The sequence below is a fragment of the Maniola jurtina genome, chromosome 3, assembly GCF_905333055.1.
Source record: "Maniola jurtina chromosome 3, ilManJurt1.1, whole genome shotgun sequence".
Taxonomy (NCBI): Eukaryota; Metazoa; Arthropoda; class Insecta; order Lepidoptera; family Nymphalidae; genus Maniola; species Maniola jurtina.
Window position 1 is genome coordinate 14,941,964 of NC_060031.1, and position 14,537 is coordinate 14,956,500.

A 14,537-nucleotide genomic window follows, 5' to 3' on the forward strand; every position below is an offset into this window, starting at 1 on the left:
GCGGCACCTGCACAACACAAGGCTAGTGCGCGCCCCGCGACCTCGCTCGACCCTGCCTCTGTCACACCGCGCTACCTCTACCGCTACCCGGCTACAGGCGCCACTACTCTACCCGCGCGAGCGCAATTTATGCTTTGACTTCCCTACAATTTTAGTTTCATTCCATAAAACACGTCCTCTACATCTCTAATGTATAATTGTATTTAGAAAAATTCTTGTATATTTTGATACATTAGCTGCGCTAACAAGCAAAACCCTCGTCACGAATTTTTCGGTTCTTTAGTAGACTATCCGATCAACTATGTGGAAATTTATTGGTTGTCATGGCGGCAAATCAAAAAAAAAAATCGCAAAGTCAATATATGACATCTGTGTTTCGTGTGATAGTTTTTTTTTAAAAGATAAATAATGATAATTATTTATTAACAATTTCAATGTGAAAATGTAATTTAAAATGTTTAAAAAATATTATTTATCATAGATCAAGTCACAGCATGAATTACACTTTTTCACATAATATAATAATATGCAATACATATTTAGAAATACATACAGCAGTTATTACGACCCATCCTAATCTACTAGAAGCACAGCCAAGAACGCCGCACATACTACGTACGTAGTATGTCACGTAGCAGTTTCCAAACGCATCGAATGTGACAGAAGCGCGCATCGGGAAGTTTAGACTTGGATGTTGAAATATCTAGGATTTCAAATATAATATCTGGTTCGAAGGACCAGTTTTTATTCAAATAAACTTTTATAAGTGCTTTTGAATCATCAAGTGAACTTACCATTGAGGCAGTATGTTGTTCCTACCGTGAAGAACCAGCAAGTGACTATCTTCCATTGATCATAATCGGTTTCTTCATATCAGAACAATAAGTCATTTGGTAGTAATTAAGTTATATGTCAACATCCAAGTCTTGCTAATGCTAGTTTATAAATAAATAACCAAATGAACATATCTCCTCAAAGACATATCCATTTTAAAAGCATACGACCCTCTACAGATACGAAAATAATTAAAAATATAAAAAAAAAACTATGTTCATTCATTCAGAAAACATTCACATACATAACATCTACCTAGTTTATATTATCTACAAATCTACACCCGTATATAATCATTTTTAGCTACATAACATAATTAATTTGATCACATTCTTAGAATGTGCTAAAGTATCATACACTGCATAACATAAATAATACATAATGTATAGTTTTTCATACATAGTACATATAAATAAATGCGACACACAATCTTCGTATATCTACTGCATAAATTGCATTTGACTACTGCATACATATTATAAAACTATTATTTCACTTTCGAGTAGAGAAATACGCATTCAAACTGGAGGCTCAAATGTCAACATGTAAAATAATCAAATTTCCTTAGAATATTATTGGCCTAAAATAATAAAAATTACATGTTTAGGCTTTCATACTAAAATGGTATAAAAGGCACCATAATGGTACCTCAGTCAGTCCCACCTGCATATTTTACTATTTATAGTGGAATAGTTGTTATATTGCTTTTAATCAACTTTATTACAAATAAAACTATTATTATCAATTGCAAAAGGGGATCGAAAATTTAAACTAGATCATTCCCAAAATAGACTTCATTATTTTGCAGATTATAAAATAGATTTGTAAATAAGTGTGTAAATAAGTTTATTTTTAAGCCCCTAGTTTTTGACTTATGAGGTTATAATGAAAATAAATTACAATTGTAGTTAAAATAGTTTATCAGTTAAAATGCATATTTCTCAACAAGGCAGCATGATAATAGGAGTCTACGTTTATAGCACTATATGTAACACGTATATATTGTATATGTGGCGGTACTCACTTGGCGCAGGTACATGGGGTCTTCCTGGTGGGATCCGCGAAGTCGTCGTTGACGTCGCCCGTGGCCTCCGAGTAACAGAGTTCTGCTGGCTGTGGACAGTAAGGGCCTTTTATATTAACATTTCACCATGGTTCATACTTCATAGCCTCATCTGGATTCTGGTAGCGGGAAGTGAGTGGATGAGGAAGGCGGAGGACCGCGTCCAGTACTAAACGCAAACAGGCTGATTGATTGATTGAATATTTTAAAATGCTTTATTTTGTAGAAAACAAATTATGTTGAAATAATGTCTTAAATATTTCAATAGTAAAATGTTGTTTTCTGTTTAATATTGGAAGTATACTCAAAACTCCCTATGAATTAAAAGGAGTTCTGTTTCCCACTTCCTGTCCCTAACTATGTATAAACTTGACTACACTTTAAGGGTGTGGCTCAGTTGAATCACACGAAATAATTCTGGCAGTTGATATTAAGTTTCGATCAAGAATTAATTAATTAACTACTGTGGTAACGAGTTTTTTTTTTAATTTATTGTCTAGCGCTTGGCTGCAATCAAATCATTTGCCCTATAACGAGTCACCACAAATAAATGAATGTCCAATATTAAGAATTTATTTACAAATAAGAATTAGTTAAAACTGCAATTCTAGCACCATGCCAGGATGGCGATAATCTCACAATTTCACCCTCACACGGGAGAGTGCAGCGCAGAAACAAGTCACAGACAGCTGCAGCTGGAGGGTGGTGGCGCAAATCTATGGCGTGTGGAAGACCCTACAAGAAACTTATTTAGCAGAAGACCCTACAAGAAACTTATTTAGCACCGAACGTCTATCTGTTACCGACGACGGTGATGTTCCTACCTGGTGCGGCTGCGGCGTGCAGAGCGCGGAGAGCGTGCGCGCGGCTACTTGCGCGGCGGCGGGCGGTGCGGTGCGCGGCGCTTCCATCTCCGTCAGCAGCACGTACGGCACGGGGTACCGCATGCGAACTCCGCCGCACTCCACCTGGTATATATACAATAAAAATAAATAATATAGCCTTTATTGGAGAGTAAAGTAGCCTTTATTTTGGAGAGTAAAATTAAATTAATTAGCATCATAAAAACTATAAACACTGAGGCAAAACTAACAAAATCCAGTTAGCCTTAATGATTGCCAACCTACGATAGGAGATGTCACTAGAAGAAGAAGAAACTCTGAGAACTATAAAACGAGACAGCGCTATACCACTGGCATAAATCTGTCTCGTTTTAATTAAAACTTAAGTTTAAGCAAAGTCAAAGTGCGCTCTATAGATTTCAACCCGTGGGCCTCGCGCATGGGCCACCTCCAACTCTCATCAAATCGTCAGTGCTCGCAAAACTATCTGTCTGTTTTAGACTCTTAAATTCTAAGGTTAGAGAAAATGCTACAATGTGGTACATTACCTCAACGGCTCCACAGCCCTGCTCTAGGGGGTAGAGATGTCGCCAGGCGTCCAGCAGGCGCGCGGTGGGCGCGTCGCTGTCGCTCCACTCGCGCCCCGTCACACGACCCTCCAAGCCGAACGGCGCCAGGATCACTGGAATCAATAAAGCAATGTTATTATGCATTTTCAAAAATGTTTTACGTCAGCGCAATGCCATGCGACAACGTGGCACTGATGTAAAACAACTTTTAAAACTAGATAATTTTTATTATCCAAAAGAGGGAAGAGGGTGCAGAACTTCCACATAACTAAGAGCTCAGTGAGAGACAAAGGTTTCCGGTTGCCATGCGCGTTCAGTGAGAGGCGAGGGTATCTAGTTTGGGTCAGTCTTAATTCAGTCATAGAGTAAATCTTCTTTGAGTGCCTCCTCTGGCATTCATTATTTTTACTATAGTCATCCCCAACCGATAAACGTCCGCTGGTGGAGTCTTGTGAGCATGCCGTCCAACAGCACGCACACGTTGCACAGGCGTCCGGAAACGTAAGACTCACCTTTGTTATCCCCCTGCCGGTCGGCGCTGGGCTCGTTGATGCGCGCGAGGCGCTTGGGCGTGAGCGTGCGCACGGGCGGGTGCTGGCGCACGTCCACCGATGCGCACACCGTGCTCTCGCCGTGCAGGAAGAACGCAAACGAGAACGACAGGTGCCAAGGACTGGAAACGGAAATAAAATATATCAATAATATGATCCGGCTCCAAGGACCATTTTGGTATTGTATCTCTAAAAACCTAAATTTGAGGATGCGAAGAATTTGCCTATCTACAGATCCACGCGTACGCTAGACGCAACATATACTATGTACAGAGTATAAACGTTAAAAGAAGCATATTAGCACCCTCACAATTTCAATGGTATTGACTTCTACATTGATACGTAGCGCGCGCGTTACGTAGTTGCCAAGGAACCCCCATCCTTAATGACTTCAAGTGATTAGAGCAGATATGGGAAGCCAAGAGGCATTTGAGGAGCTAAAAACTAAAGATACAGAAGTAGAAACAAGAGACCAATAATTGTAATTCTTGTTATATAGTATAGATCAATATCTTGCACTATAAACTAAATACTTTTAGCAAGAATACTATCTAATCAAACTAAAAACAATGCAAAATCTTGCAAACTAATTAGTTTAAATTAATTGCAAGTAAATGTTTGAAGAGGAACGAAGTCACACCCTGATGTCTTAATGGGTTCAACACAGAGATCCTCATTTTGTTCTTGGAAGTGTCCTTCATGTTTTACCACAAAGGCATATTTAAACCCTGCTATTGAAGAACAGGGTCAAATAGTAACTTCCGATAGTCTTATATGTGATCCATCCCAAAAGTTACAGACATACAGATGTTCTATTTCACAAAGACTGTTTGGCTATGTGACAACAACAACAATATGTATGTGAGTGCACACGTACATATTGTTATAGTGTGTGTGGCGCGGGCGCTGAGTTTCAACTGCGATGCCATTTACTTAACGCACACAAATTCGTTAACGCTTATCGGTGCATTCACTACTACAACCAAGTCTGAGTGATCATCGTGAAATAGAACAGCTATAACAGATAAGCTACTGCAGTGCCTGTAAATTTTTTTGGTGTTTTGGTGAAGTTGGCTAATTCCTGTGCAAATGGCTAATTTTAGGAATCAAAGGGGAGCTGCACAGCGCTTCACTAGAGATTAAGCATAACACTATGTGAATTACTCACACATAGACTGTCAGTGCAAACAATTTGTAACTATGTTCACTCAACATGCGGTTGATGAAAGATTTACAGGCACTAAAGCAAGCTTGTCACAGGGTTTTGTATATGGGCTAAACCAATTGGTTCTTAAAGTTGAATATAAGATAGCTTAGAGTACACTGTCACATTAGGACTTCCTGTAAGGACAGTATACATTATGAATAAATAAGCAAATAAACTTTTCTATTACCTATTCTAGCTTTAGCTAAATTAAAATGGCATAACATATTTCGTGCTCAGTCAGAGGCATACAAGAAATTTAATTAAGACTTCTATATTAGAAATATTAGACTAGTTAAAGCAACCAGTAAGTGCAAAGGAAAAATGCATCTTCAGTGTTTCACTTTTTCATCTTTCTGCTTAGTTTTGGTACTGATTTGGTACTTGAAGTAAATAGTAAATGCACACCTTTTGCCAACATCCTCTTCGTCGCCATCGTACGGTTGGACGAACCACTTGCCCAGCCTTACGAAATCTCGCGACAACAGGCATCTGTAAAGAGAAGAAAATACTTCATTAATAAACACCAACAATGTATTAATTTACCTGTCAACTAATCTTTAATGGTAATTTTTTACCTAAATTCTGATACAAGTTAGCCCTTGACTAGTTTCCTACCGATTTCACCTAGTGATAAGTAATGGTTGGAACGGATATGGCAGTTTCATTAAACCCATAACCTACTCGGTTTCTACACGGCATCGTACTGGAACGCTAAATTTAGCGTTCCGGTACGATGACCCTACCACCCTACCGGAACGCTAAATTTAGCGTTCCGGTAGGGTGGTAACTAGCCACGGCCGAAGCCTCACCAGACCAGACCAGAGACAGGTCGAAGTCCCACCAGACCAGACCAGAGACAAAACTGTCTCTGGTCAGTTCTGGTCTGGTGGGAGAAAATATAAATTCTCAAATTACCCATACCGATAGTAATCGAACCCTGAACCTCTCACTTATAAAAGCGCCATCCATAGCGCTTACCACTGCGCAAGGGAGGACGTCAATTACCTATTCAATAACTCTTCCAATGGACAAGTCGGATGATTCCTAAGATGGGAAATACACGGCACACGGCTAGTTGAACAAGTGTAAATTAAAAATTTATAACACCCCCGACGATCCAAAGTATTTGAGTTTTCCAAAACATCATTTTCAAATAAATAATTATGTATTTAGGCAACGTCCATCTTGACAGCTTGACATTTGTCTATTGACATAATATTATGAACCTAACGGTTATCTAACCTTCTTTTATACAAGAAAACTAGAAAAGAGCTGATAACTCTTAAACGGCTGAACCAATTTTTTTAGATTAAGTATAGCTAAGAACACTCTCGATCAAGCCACCTTTCAAACAAAAAAAACTAAATTAAAATCGGTTCATTCGTTTAGGCGCTACGATGCCACAGACAGATACACAGATACACAGACACACAGATACACAGATACACACGTCAAACTTATAACACCCCTCTTTTTGGGTCGGGGGTTGAAAAATAAATATTTGTCTGATACAGATTAACAACAACAACAACAAAATCAGTAGCTGTAGTACTTAGATAGCAGATACGCATTTTATCGTCAGTGCAAATGCACTGTCCAAGTGCGCACCACAAGCTCACATAACAATTACCTATACCTATTGCCTACCTATTTGCCGTGGCGAATTTCTTTGTTTGCTATGACTGTCTGACTTGTTGGATAAATAAGTGTAACCTTTGTTGGGGCAACCAATACTTAAACATTCCCATGCTTATGAGTGAGTAATTTTGCAGTTATTTAACAATAATTTTATCGAAGTTTATGTCAACAGTACCGGCCAGAGCAGAGGTAAAGGAAACTGAGATTGAAAGAATAGTTCTCTCTCTAATAGGTGACGATTTTTCTCATTTTACTCGCGTAATTCCAGTGCATAACGTCAGAAAAGAAGCTTCAGTGTAAACCCTCCTAATATTCACAAGTAAATGCGAGTAGTAATTACGATTAAAATGCAGTTAAACAGGTAGTTTAACGTTGGTTTATCGCACGACGTCACAGATCCGCACAATGTGTGCAACGCACCTGGTGGCAGCAGACCTGTGCAGCTGGCTTCGCCTCGCCGATCGTTACACTTCCGAAGGTCGTTGTAACTTTACTCCCAAACTTTAAGTAGTTACCTACTAAGCTATTCCAATAGTATAATATCTATGTTGTAAATTATTGTATAGCATTATTATGACAAACTTGTAATTATTGAATTTTTTGTTGATCTTATATTTTTTGTAGGATTTCATCTGTACTAATAAGTCCGTCTGTCTTTCACTGATTTTGACAAAAGGTGCAGAGATATTTGGATCACGGAGTCTTGCCTTCTTTAATTTGCCGGCTTGAAAAGTAACCTGTCCCAAGCCAGGTCTTGTGTCAGACATAAAAAATCGTGCTGATGCGTTGTTCCGTTGCGTCGTGATTAAAGGACAAACCAATAAACAAACATACTTTCGCATTTATGATTTACTAGCGTATACCCGCGACTCTGTCCGCGTGGACTACATAACTTTCAAACCCCTATTTTACCCCTTTACGAGTTGAATTTTCAAAAATCCTTTCTTAGCGGATGTCTATGTCATAAAAGCTATCTGCATGCCGAATTTCAGCCCGATCCGTCCAGTAGTTTGAGCTGTGTTGATAGATCATTCGGCAGGTCAGTCAGTCAAGCTTTTCCTTTTGAGGATGCCCGCGGCTTCGCCCGCATGGATTTCGGTTTTTTTTAGATCAAGTAGGAACTCTTTGATTTTCCGGGATAAAACTAACCAATGTCCTTTCCCGGGATGTATCCCGAATCTGTACCAAACATTAAAATCAGTTCAGCGGTTGGCCGTGAAAACGTATGGATAGTATGGATTTAAGATTAGTAAAAGTAATATAAAATTAATCACTATATTTCACGGAGAAGCAAAATGGTATTTAATTAAAATAGTAGAGCGCATTACGCGTGTAAACTATTGAAACGGTCGGCGAACGTACCTACTACGGGCGCTAGTTTTATTCATTGACCGCCAAGGTCATTATACCTATTACTTCATTTTCCTATAGTAACTACAATGCACTATACGACTTGCGTTTAACGTGTAGCAGGTAAAGTGGTAAAGACGAAAGATGGTCAAGTGCGTATCAGAACACACATAAGGTAGGGTTCCGTAGCCATTTTCATTGCTACAATCGGCGGGCATTATGTATTTCTTAAACAGCTGTTTTTTTCCACTGTCTAAGGACCGATTTTTCAATCGCCAAATAACTTTTATCTGAGGAATAAAGGTCATTTTGGACCCGCGTCTATGAAAAGTGAACCAAAATAGTTTTAAATCAAAGATAATATTGTAACCTTACTGTATATGTAAATATTGGATTTAAAATCAATGGGGGAAAACAGTTTCTTTGGCACTAATAAAACTGCCATAGCGCTTTCAAGTTTCTGCTTCCATCTTAGACTGCGTCATCAGTTTCCACCAGGTGAGATTGCAATTTGCAGTCAAGGGCTAACTTATGGAATAAAAAAAGCGACAGACGGACTGGAGAAACTATAAGGGTTCCTTTTTTTACTAGGGAACCCTAAAAAGAGTATTTACTTAGATGCAGCGACTCCCAGGCCGCCAGGAGGCCGACGAATCTCGGATATGAACGAAATCCAGACGAGGCGTTGACCCCGGCGGCGGCGCGTCAAAGAAACAATGCGTGCGTCGACCATCGCGACAATTTTACGATACGCGTTGTAATGAAGGGACGTTGTAACTTTTTTTTTTCACTTTAGTTTTATTTTTATTAGCTATTAAACGTCGCCCGATCCTCATTGCCAGTTGTCGCTGCGTGCGGTTATGTAGCTCATAAGGTCATAAGATAACGTGTCATTATTAACTCTTTGATTTTCCGGGATAAAAAGTTGCTTATGTTAATTTCCGGGACGCAAGCTACCTCTTTACCTTTCATATATAAATCGGTTACAGATGAACAGACACACTTTCGCGTTTATAATATTAGTATGCATGTTGTTAGTAAATATTTATACGTAACCCTTTGTATGAAAGCCATAATATACAAGTGATCTTCATTAGAGCTCATTTCGATACTGTTTACGTTTTATTTTATAAAATCTTTCATTGGCTCCTTTACTAAAAGGGGTAGGCGTAAAACAGTTCGAGTTTGATTGTCGTGTTTAGTGTTTTATCACTGATCTCGAGTTATTAACTTGTTTTATACGATCATAAAACTTTTTCATACGAATTGTAAGATCAAATGCTTGTCACATTATAACTACAATTTAAGTAGGTAGATAACTATAAGAATGCCACTCAATATATTTTCTTCCCACGGGTTTTCCAGTGAGGTTTCAATATAACGGAAATCTCTAGAAGTGATCTCTTTTAACAAACTCTATAATACCTTTTATTTTTTATTTAAAATCGATCATTGAGTAAGAGATGTTAGGATTTTTTTGATGCCTATATCATTTACTCTGCCATATTCAAAATTCTAATACCATTTCCTGCACCTTATGTAATTACTTAACTCAAACTTAATACTTCTCTTTAAGTTCGTCCTCTGATGTATATCAATTTATATAATATTAACAAATGAATATGGTAGATCGGAAAGGAACCCTATACCTACTATATTCATGTGTTAATAATAATGAACATTTAAAATTGAATAATTATTGTTATGGTTCTATATAATGAAAGTGCTATGCATTCTATGGAAAAACTAGTGATTACATAAGGAGCGGCAAGATTCTCGCACTTGACTACTGTCAGCACCGCCAGTACTGAAACCAGACCTCGGACCGGTATGGCGGCTCGGATACAAGTTGCGAGATATATACGAATGCTGCTCTACATCGACACTCTGTTTGCGATTCTCAGCTTGTTTAGGGAGATCGCACATTACCGCAAGGTCTACAAGGCACGCAAAAGGTGCATTTTCTGCACTAGGTCCATGTTGACTGCATCTGTTGGTCTATGTTGGCTCTATATCGACACTTTATTTGCGATTCTCAGCTTATTTAGGGAGATCGCACATTACCGCAAGGTCTACAAGGCACGCAAAAGGTGCATTTTCTGCACTAGGTCCATGTTGACTGCATCTGTTGGTCTATGTTGGCTCTATATCGACACTTTATTTGCGATTCTCAGCTTATTTAGAGAGATCGCACATTACCGCAAGTTCTACAAGGCACGCAAAAGGTGTATTTTCTACACTAGGTCCAGGTTGACTGCATCTGTTGGTCTATGTTGGCTCTATATCGACACTTTATTTGCGATTCTCAGCTTATTTAGAGAGATCGCACATTACCGCAAGTTCTACAAGGCACGCAAAAGGTACATATTCTGCACTAGGTCCATGTTGACTGCATCTGTTGGTCTATGTTGGCTCTATATCGACACTTTATTTGCGATTCTCAGCTTATTTACGAAGTCTCATATTGCCATAAGACAAGCAAGATCCGCAAAAGGCTTCTTTTCAGTATTTAAAGTGCTAGTGTCAATCAGTCATCACTAAATGACGGCCCTCCGTCAATCGCTCGGTACAGACATAGTTTGGTTCTCATTTGAATTTTGTGTTGTAAATTCTACCTACACACGTTAATCGTGCTATTTAAGATGAGATTTTTATATTTATTTGGTTTTACTTTTACAGGATGTTGTAGATTTATGTTAATTACATCTTCCGAATTACTTTTGGCGAGTGAAGGTAAAAAGAGAAATTTAACGCATATACCTTTCAATCAAGTTGTGCAAGGCCTTGAACAGCAGCGAGCGGCACTCGTATGAAAGCCCGCTTTCCCAGGAGCCTTGGTCGCCTTCTGTAAATTAAAGAAAACACATTTTTAGCAAAATTACGTTCAATGTATAATATTAGATCATTGTAAGAACACAGACATCTGCAAAGTACGCACAGCACGAAGCGAATCTAACTAATTATTATTTGGGTCAGTACAAAATGTTGGTGCGGTGCGGAAAATTAATGTGCGATCAACTTCATTTATAACGGTTTGATTTTGAACAAATAATGTGGCATTTTCTTTTAAAATTAAGTAGAAGTTTTTTTTTAAATTAGGTTAGGTCAAGATTAGATAGGTCGGTAGGGTAAACAGATAGAAGAAGTTTTGTTTACATAATAGGTAACAAGTAACTACCTACATAATATTACATCTCGTTGACTATAATTATAATTCAAAAAATCAAACCTTATATAAAAATCAATTTTGATCAAATTACATGTAAATTGTAAATCAACAAAATGATGCGCAAGCGCACACATTAGATAGGAAACTATAACGCTATTGCCTTGACATTGTAGCAATGCAGACAATCTAGATATACTATAGGTAACTAAAGCCGAGAGATACGCCTTCGTCAGAGAGAGAGAACCGATTAGCATTATCAACTGTGTCCTAATTGGAATTCATCATGGAAAACAAAACCTTATTAATATTATTATTTGATCTCTCAATGTCGACGCGTCAATGAAACATAAACAATGGTAGATCGAGGATGTGGTGCATGTAAAGCCTGTTTGATTAGAAATGTCCATTTATGAAAAATATTAAAGATTAATAAATTATTATTTTCGTATTTTGAGTCATAACGTCATGAGTGTATGCTGGGATTGGTGGAAAAGTGAATGTAAGTTAGTTACGCAAAATATGCAAGAATGTACGTTATTTGTTATGTTATGTCTGACAGTTGGCCAAGTATTTGAAAAATTTAACTACTTATGAGCATAATTGCTGAATGCTGATCATAGTATATAAAATACTTGAAACAGCTTGTGAATAGGAAAACAATCGTATTCGGAAGCACTTCGTTTCTAAGCAAACATGATTTTAAGCTTATTTCGTGGTTTAACGACATTTTACATTGTAAATAACGGGTACATACCACAATTAATTTGGTGTTTTTAACTACCGATATGGACTTCGTCTGTGTTGGTGTTAGCTGGCGGGCTTGCTCTTCCTTTTTGGAGTGTTTTTTTTTAAACTGACTAGAAAGCGCTCTAAGGGGGTGCCGTGAGTGTGTCGGCGAGCGCCGGCACAGACGGGGTCCATACTTGTATAGTTTCCCTAACTTGTTACAAATAACTACAAACTTGACATTGGCTAATCTTTGTAAAGCCAGACGAGAGAGGGGAAAAAAAACTATCCATATTTCGACTCAATTCCCCCGTCCCGTCGTGACCACGATTCATGCAACTCATGCAATATAAAATTTCTAAGCCACCAAACAGCACTGCTGTTGCATCGGCAAAGCTAAACGCCTGAAATAGCCGTTGTTGCATTCGCAATCGGAAGATAAGCCCGGCGGCCTATCATTGGCGATCCATGTGTGACCGGTGTGAAGTGTGATCATGATTGTGATGTGAAAACAAAAGGTAGGCGCCCGCGCGCCGTTGCCGCGCCGCGCCTCGCGCCGTCCTCGTCTCGCAGTACACTTAGTACGAGAATTTGTACATTTCGAGCATCGAAAGTAGAAAAACAGCAAGTCCAAAATGCAAGCAAATGCAGGATTTTATCGTCGTTCTTTTAGTACCTAGTACCGTGGGTCAATTGGAAAGTTTTTTTTAAATATTACTCTAGCGCTTGCCTGATGTCACAATCAGACCTGCTGGCAAGTGATGATGCAGCCTAAGATGAAGCGCGCGAAGACGCCTATTGACTTGAAAAACTGATACCGGATGGGCGTTCTAGATTCTTATTAAGACAAATCTCTTCGTAAGTGTCCGTGGAATTTTGACTACGTAACGGGTGCAGACCTTGACGGTTATCACAATGCTACAAAGTATAACACAATCTCAACACAATTTGTTGTGATTGGCTAATTAATTTGCGGCATTCTTGCTGCGTCAGTGCATTTTGGGTTATAGCGCAGTGTGTTAGCCAATCTAAGGCGATTGCGATCATCACACTGCAGCACACTCTAGTTCACTGTAGTGAACTAGAGTGAAGTAACGCTCGGTTCGATCCTGAATCGACAATATGTCAAATTTTAGGCTACGGTGACGTAAAATCAAAAATAAATAGGGCTATTTTGAGGCTACTTTAGGGCTACCTGCGTAAAATTTACTAACATCTGACGCCTGCTAGTGGTGTCGAAGCTTCGACGTTTTGTTAGAAGTTCCCTAACTGTCGTGAACTGCTGTAGCTGTCAAACTACAGCAATCAGAACCCCACACAAATAGTTGATTGCGCGATTATTTTGAATTCCCACTTGAGGTGTTGTCTGAAAATGTATGGACGAATTGGAGACTTAAACAAAACAGTTCAGATTCATTGTACTTTAACGTTACTTTCGATACTCGAAACATATCATCGGTGTCGAGACGTGAGGACTCGTGCTACACCTGGCCGCAGGGCGGGGGCGACCCCGGTGACGTCACGGCTCGCGACATGCAGTACGCCGCCTCGCACGTGTAGTGTTTGTGTCGCGGAGACACACATGCGACCGTCAGCGCTCGCTAACAATTTAATTGACATTGAATTTTCCACTTTAGTCTTATCGTAATAGAAACGTCGAGTAAACAAGCCCGTTTTGATACCTTTTGTATATTTTATTGGTGTTGTAAATATTGTTTCATTATGATTTAGGATATGCTAGACACGGATGCAATGTATCGCACCTCTCTTGCTACTTACCTCATAATTGGTCCATAATCCATATATGTAGCTATACATAATGTCCTGGAGAGATTTTACTTTTTACGCCTAGGTTTGAAAATATAATTTACTAAGTAACTGATGCACGCATCCGAGTGTTTCAGGTTTTTATAAATGCCGTGAGAACTGTTTGATTTTCCAGGATAAAAAGTAATCTTTAACTTTAGATAAGTCAAATTTTGTTAAGTACAGATAATCTAGGTGTGGAGGCAAGTATCGAAGGAGGTATCTAATTAGTTTATTTATTATGCTCACTCCACGGATACCGCCTTATTACTTGACGCCCTTGACTATGTTAACTACTCGGGCAAGTAGGTACCTACTACGAACTCTCGCTCCATGTTGTACTCTACGAGATTATACAACAAATATTATTATGATCAAGCAACGTTTAAACACTTATAAAATCATGTAGAAGTATAAAAACCTACCAAATTACAATCTCTATATTTTGGCCGTGACCCATGTGATAATTTATACCTAACTACGTTAGTTACTTATAACAAAATAATAAATTATTTTCATTATTTTATTGTTTTATTGTCTTGAGTGGAGACCGCGTTTAAGCAAACGTAGTGTGGGACGCCCTCCAGCACGATGGACCGATGATATTAAGCGGCTGGCGGGAAGTGGCTGGATGAGGAAGGCTAAGGACCGGGTGTGGTGGCGCTCTTTAGGGAAGGCCTATGTCCAGCAGTGGACGTCCACAGGCTGATGATGATGATGATGATGATGATGATGATTTTATTGTCTCAACTGATTTTTAGCAAAATTATTAGAGATTCCCG

At 38.8% G+C, this 14,537-nt stretch overlaps 1 protein-coding gene across 3 annotated transcripts in view; it reads right to left on the reverse strand.

Annotated features, from left to right (window-relative positions):
- LOC123881236 (mediator of RNA polymerase II transcription subunit 13) overlaps window positions 1-14,537 on the reverse strand; it is a 118,697-nt gene that overhangs the window by 21,802 nt on the left and 82,358 nt on the right. For all 3 annotated transcript variants that reach the window (XR_006799438.1, XM_045929939.1, XM_045929938.1), the window contains exons 3-8: window positions 10,815-10,899; window positions 5,472-5,555; window positions 3,821-3,981; window positions 3,288-3,421; window positions 2,722-2,865; window positions 1,859-1,947 (exon numbers count right to left, since the gene is read on the reverse strand). Coding sequence is in view for 2 of the 3 variants with exons in the window: in XM_045929939.1 (XP_045785895.1) it covers window positions 1,859-1,947; window positions 2,722-2,865; window positions 3,288-3,421; window positions 3,821-3,981; window positions 5,472-5,555; window positions 10,815-10,899 (697 nt within the window). In the remaining variant the exon portion in view is untranslated. The remainder of the gene's footprint in view (window positions 1-1,858; window positions 1,948-2,721; window positions 2,866-3,287; window positions 3,422-3,820; window positions 3,982-5,471; window positions 5,556-10,814; window positions 10,900-14,537) is intronic.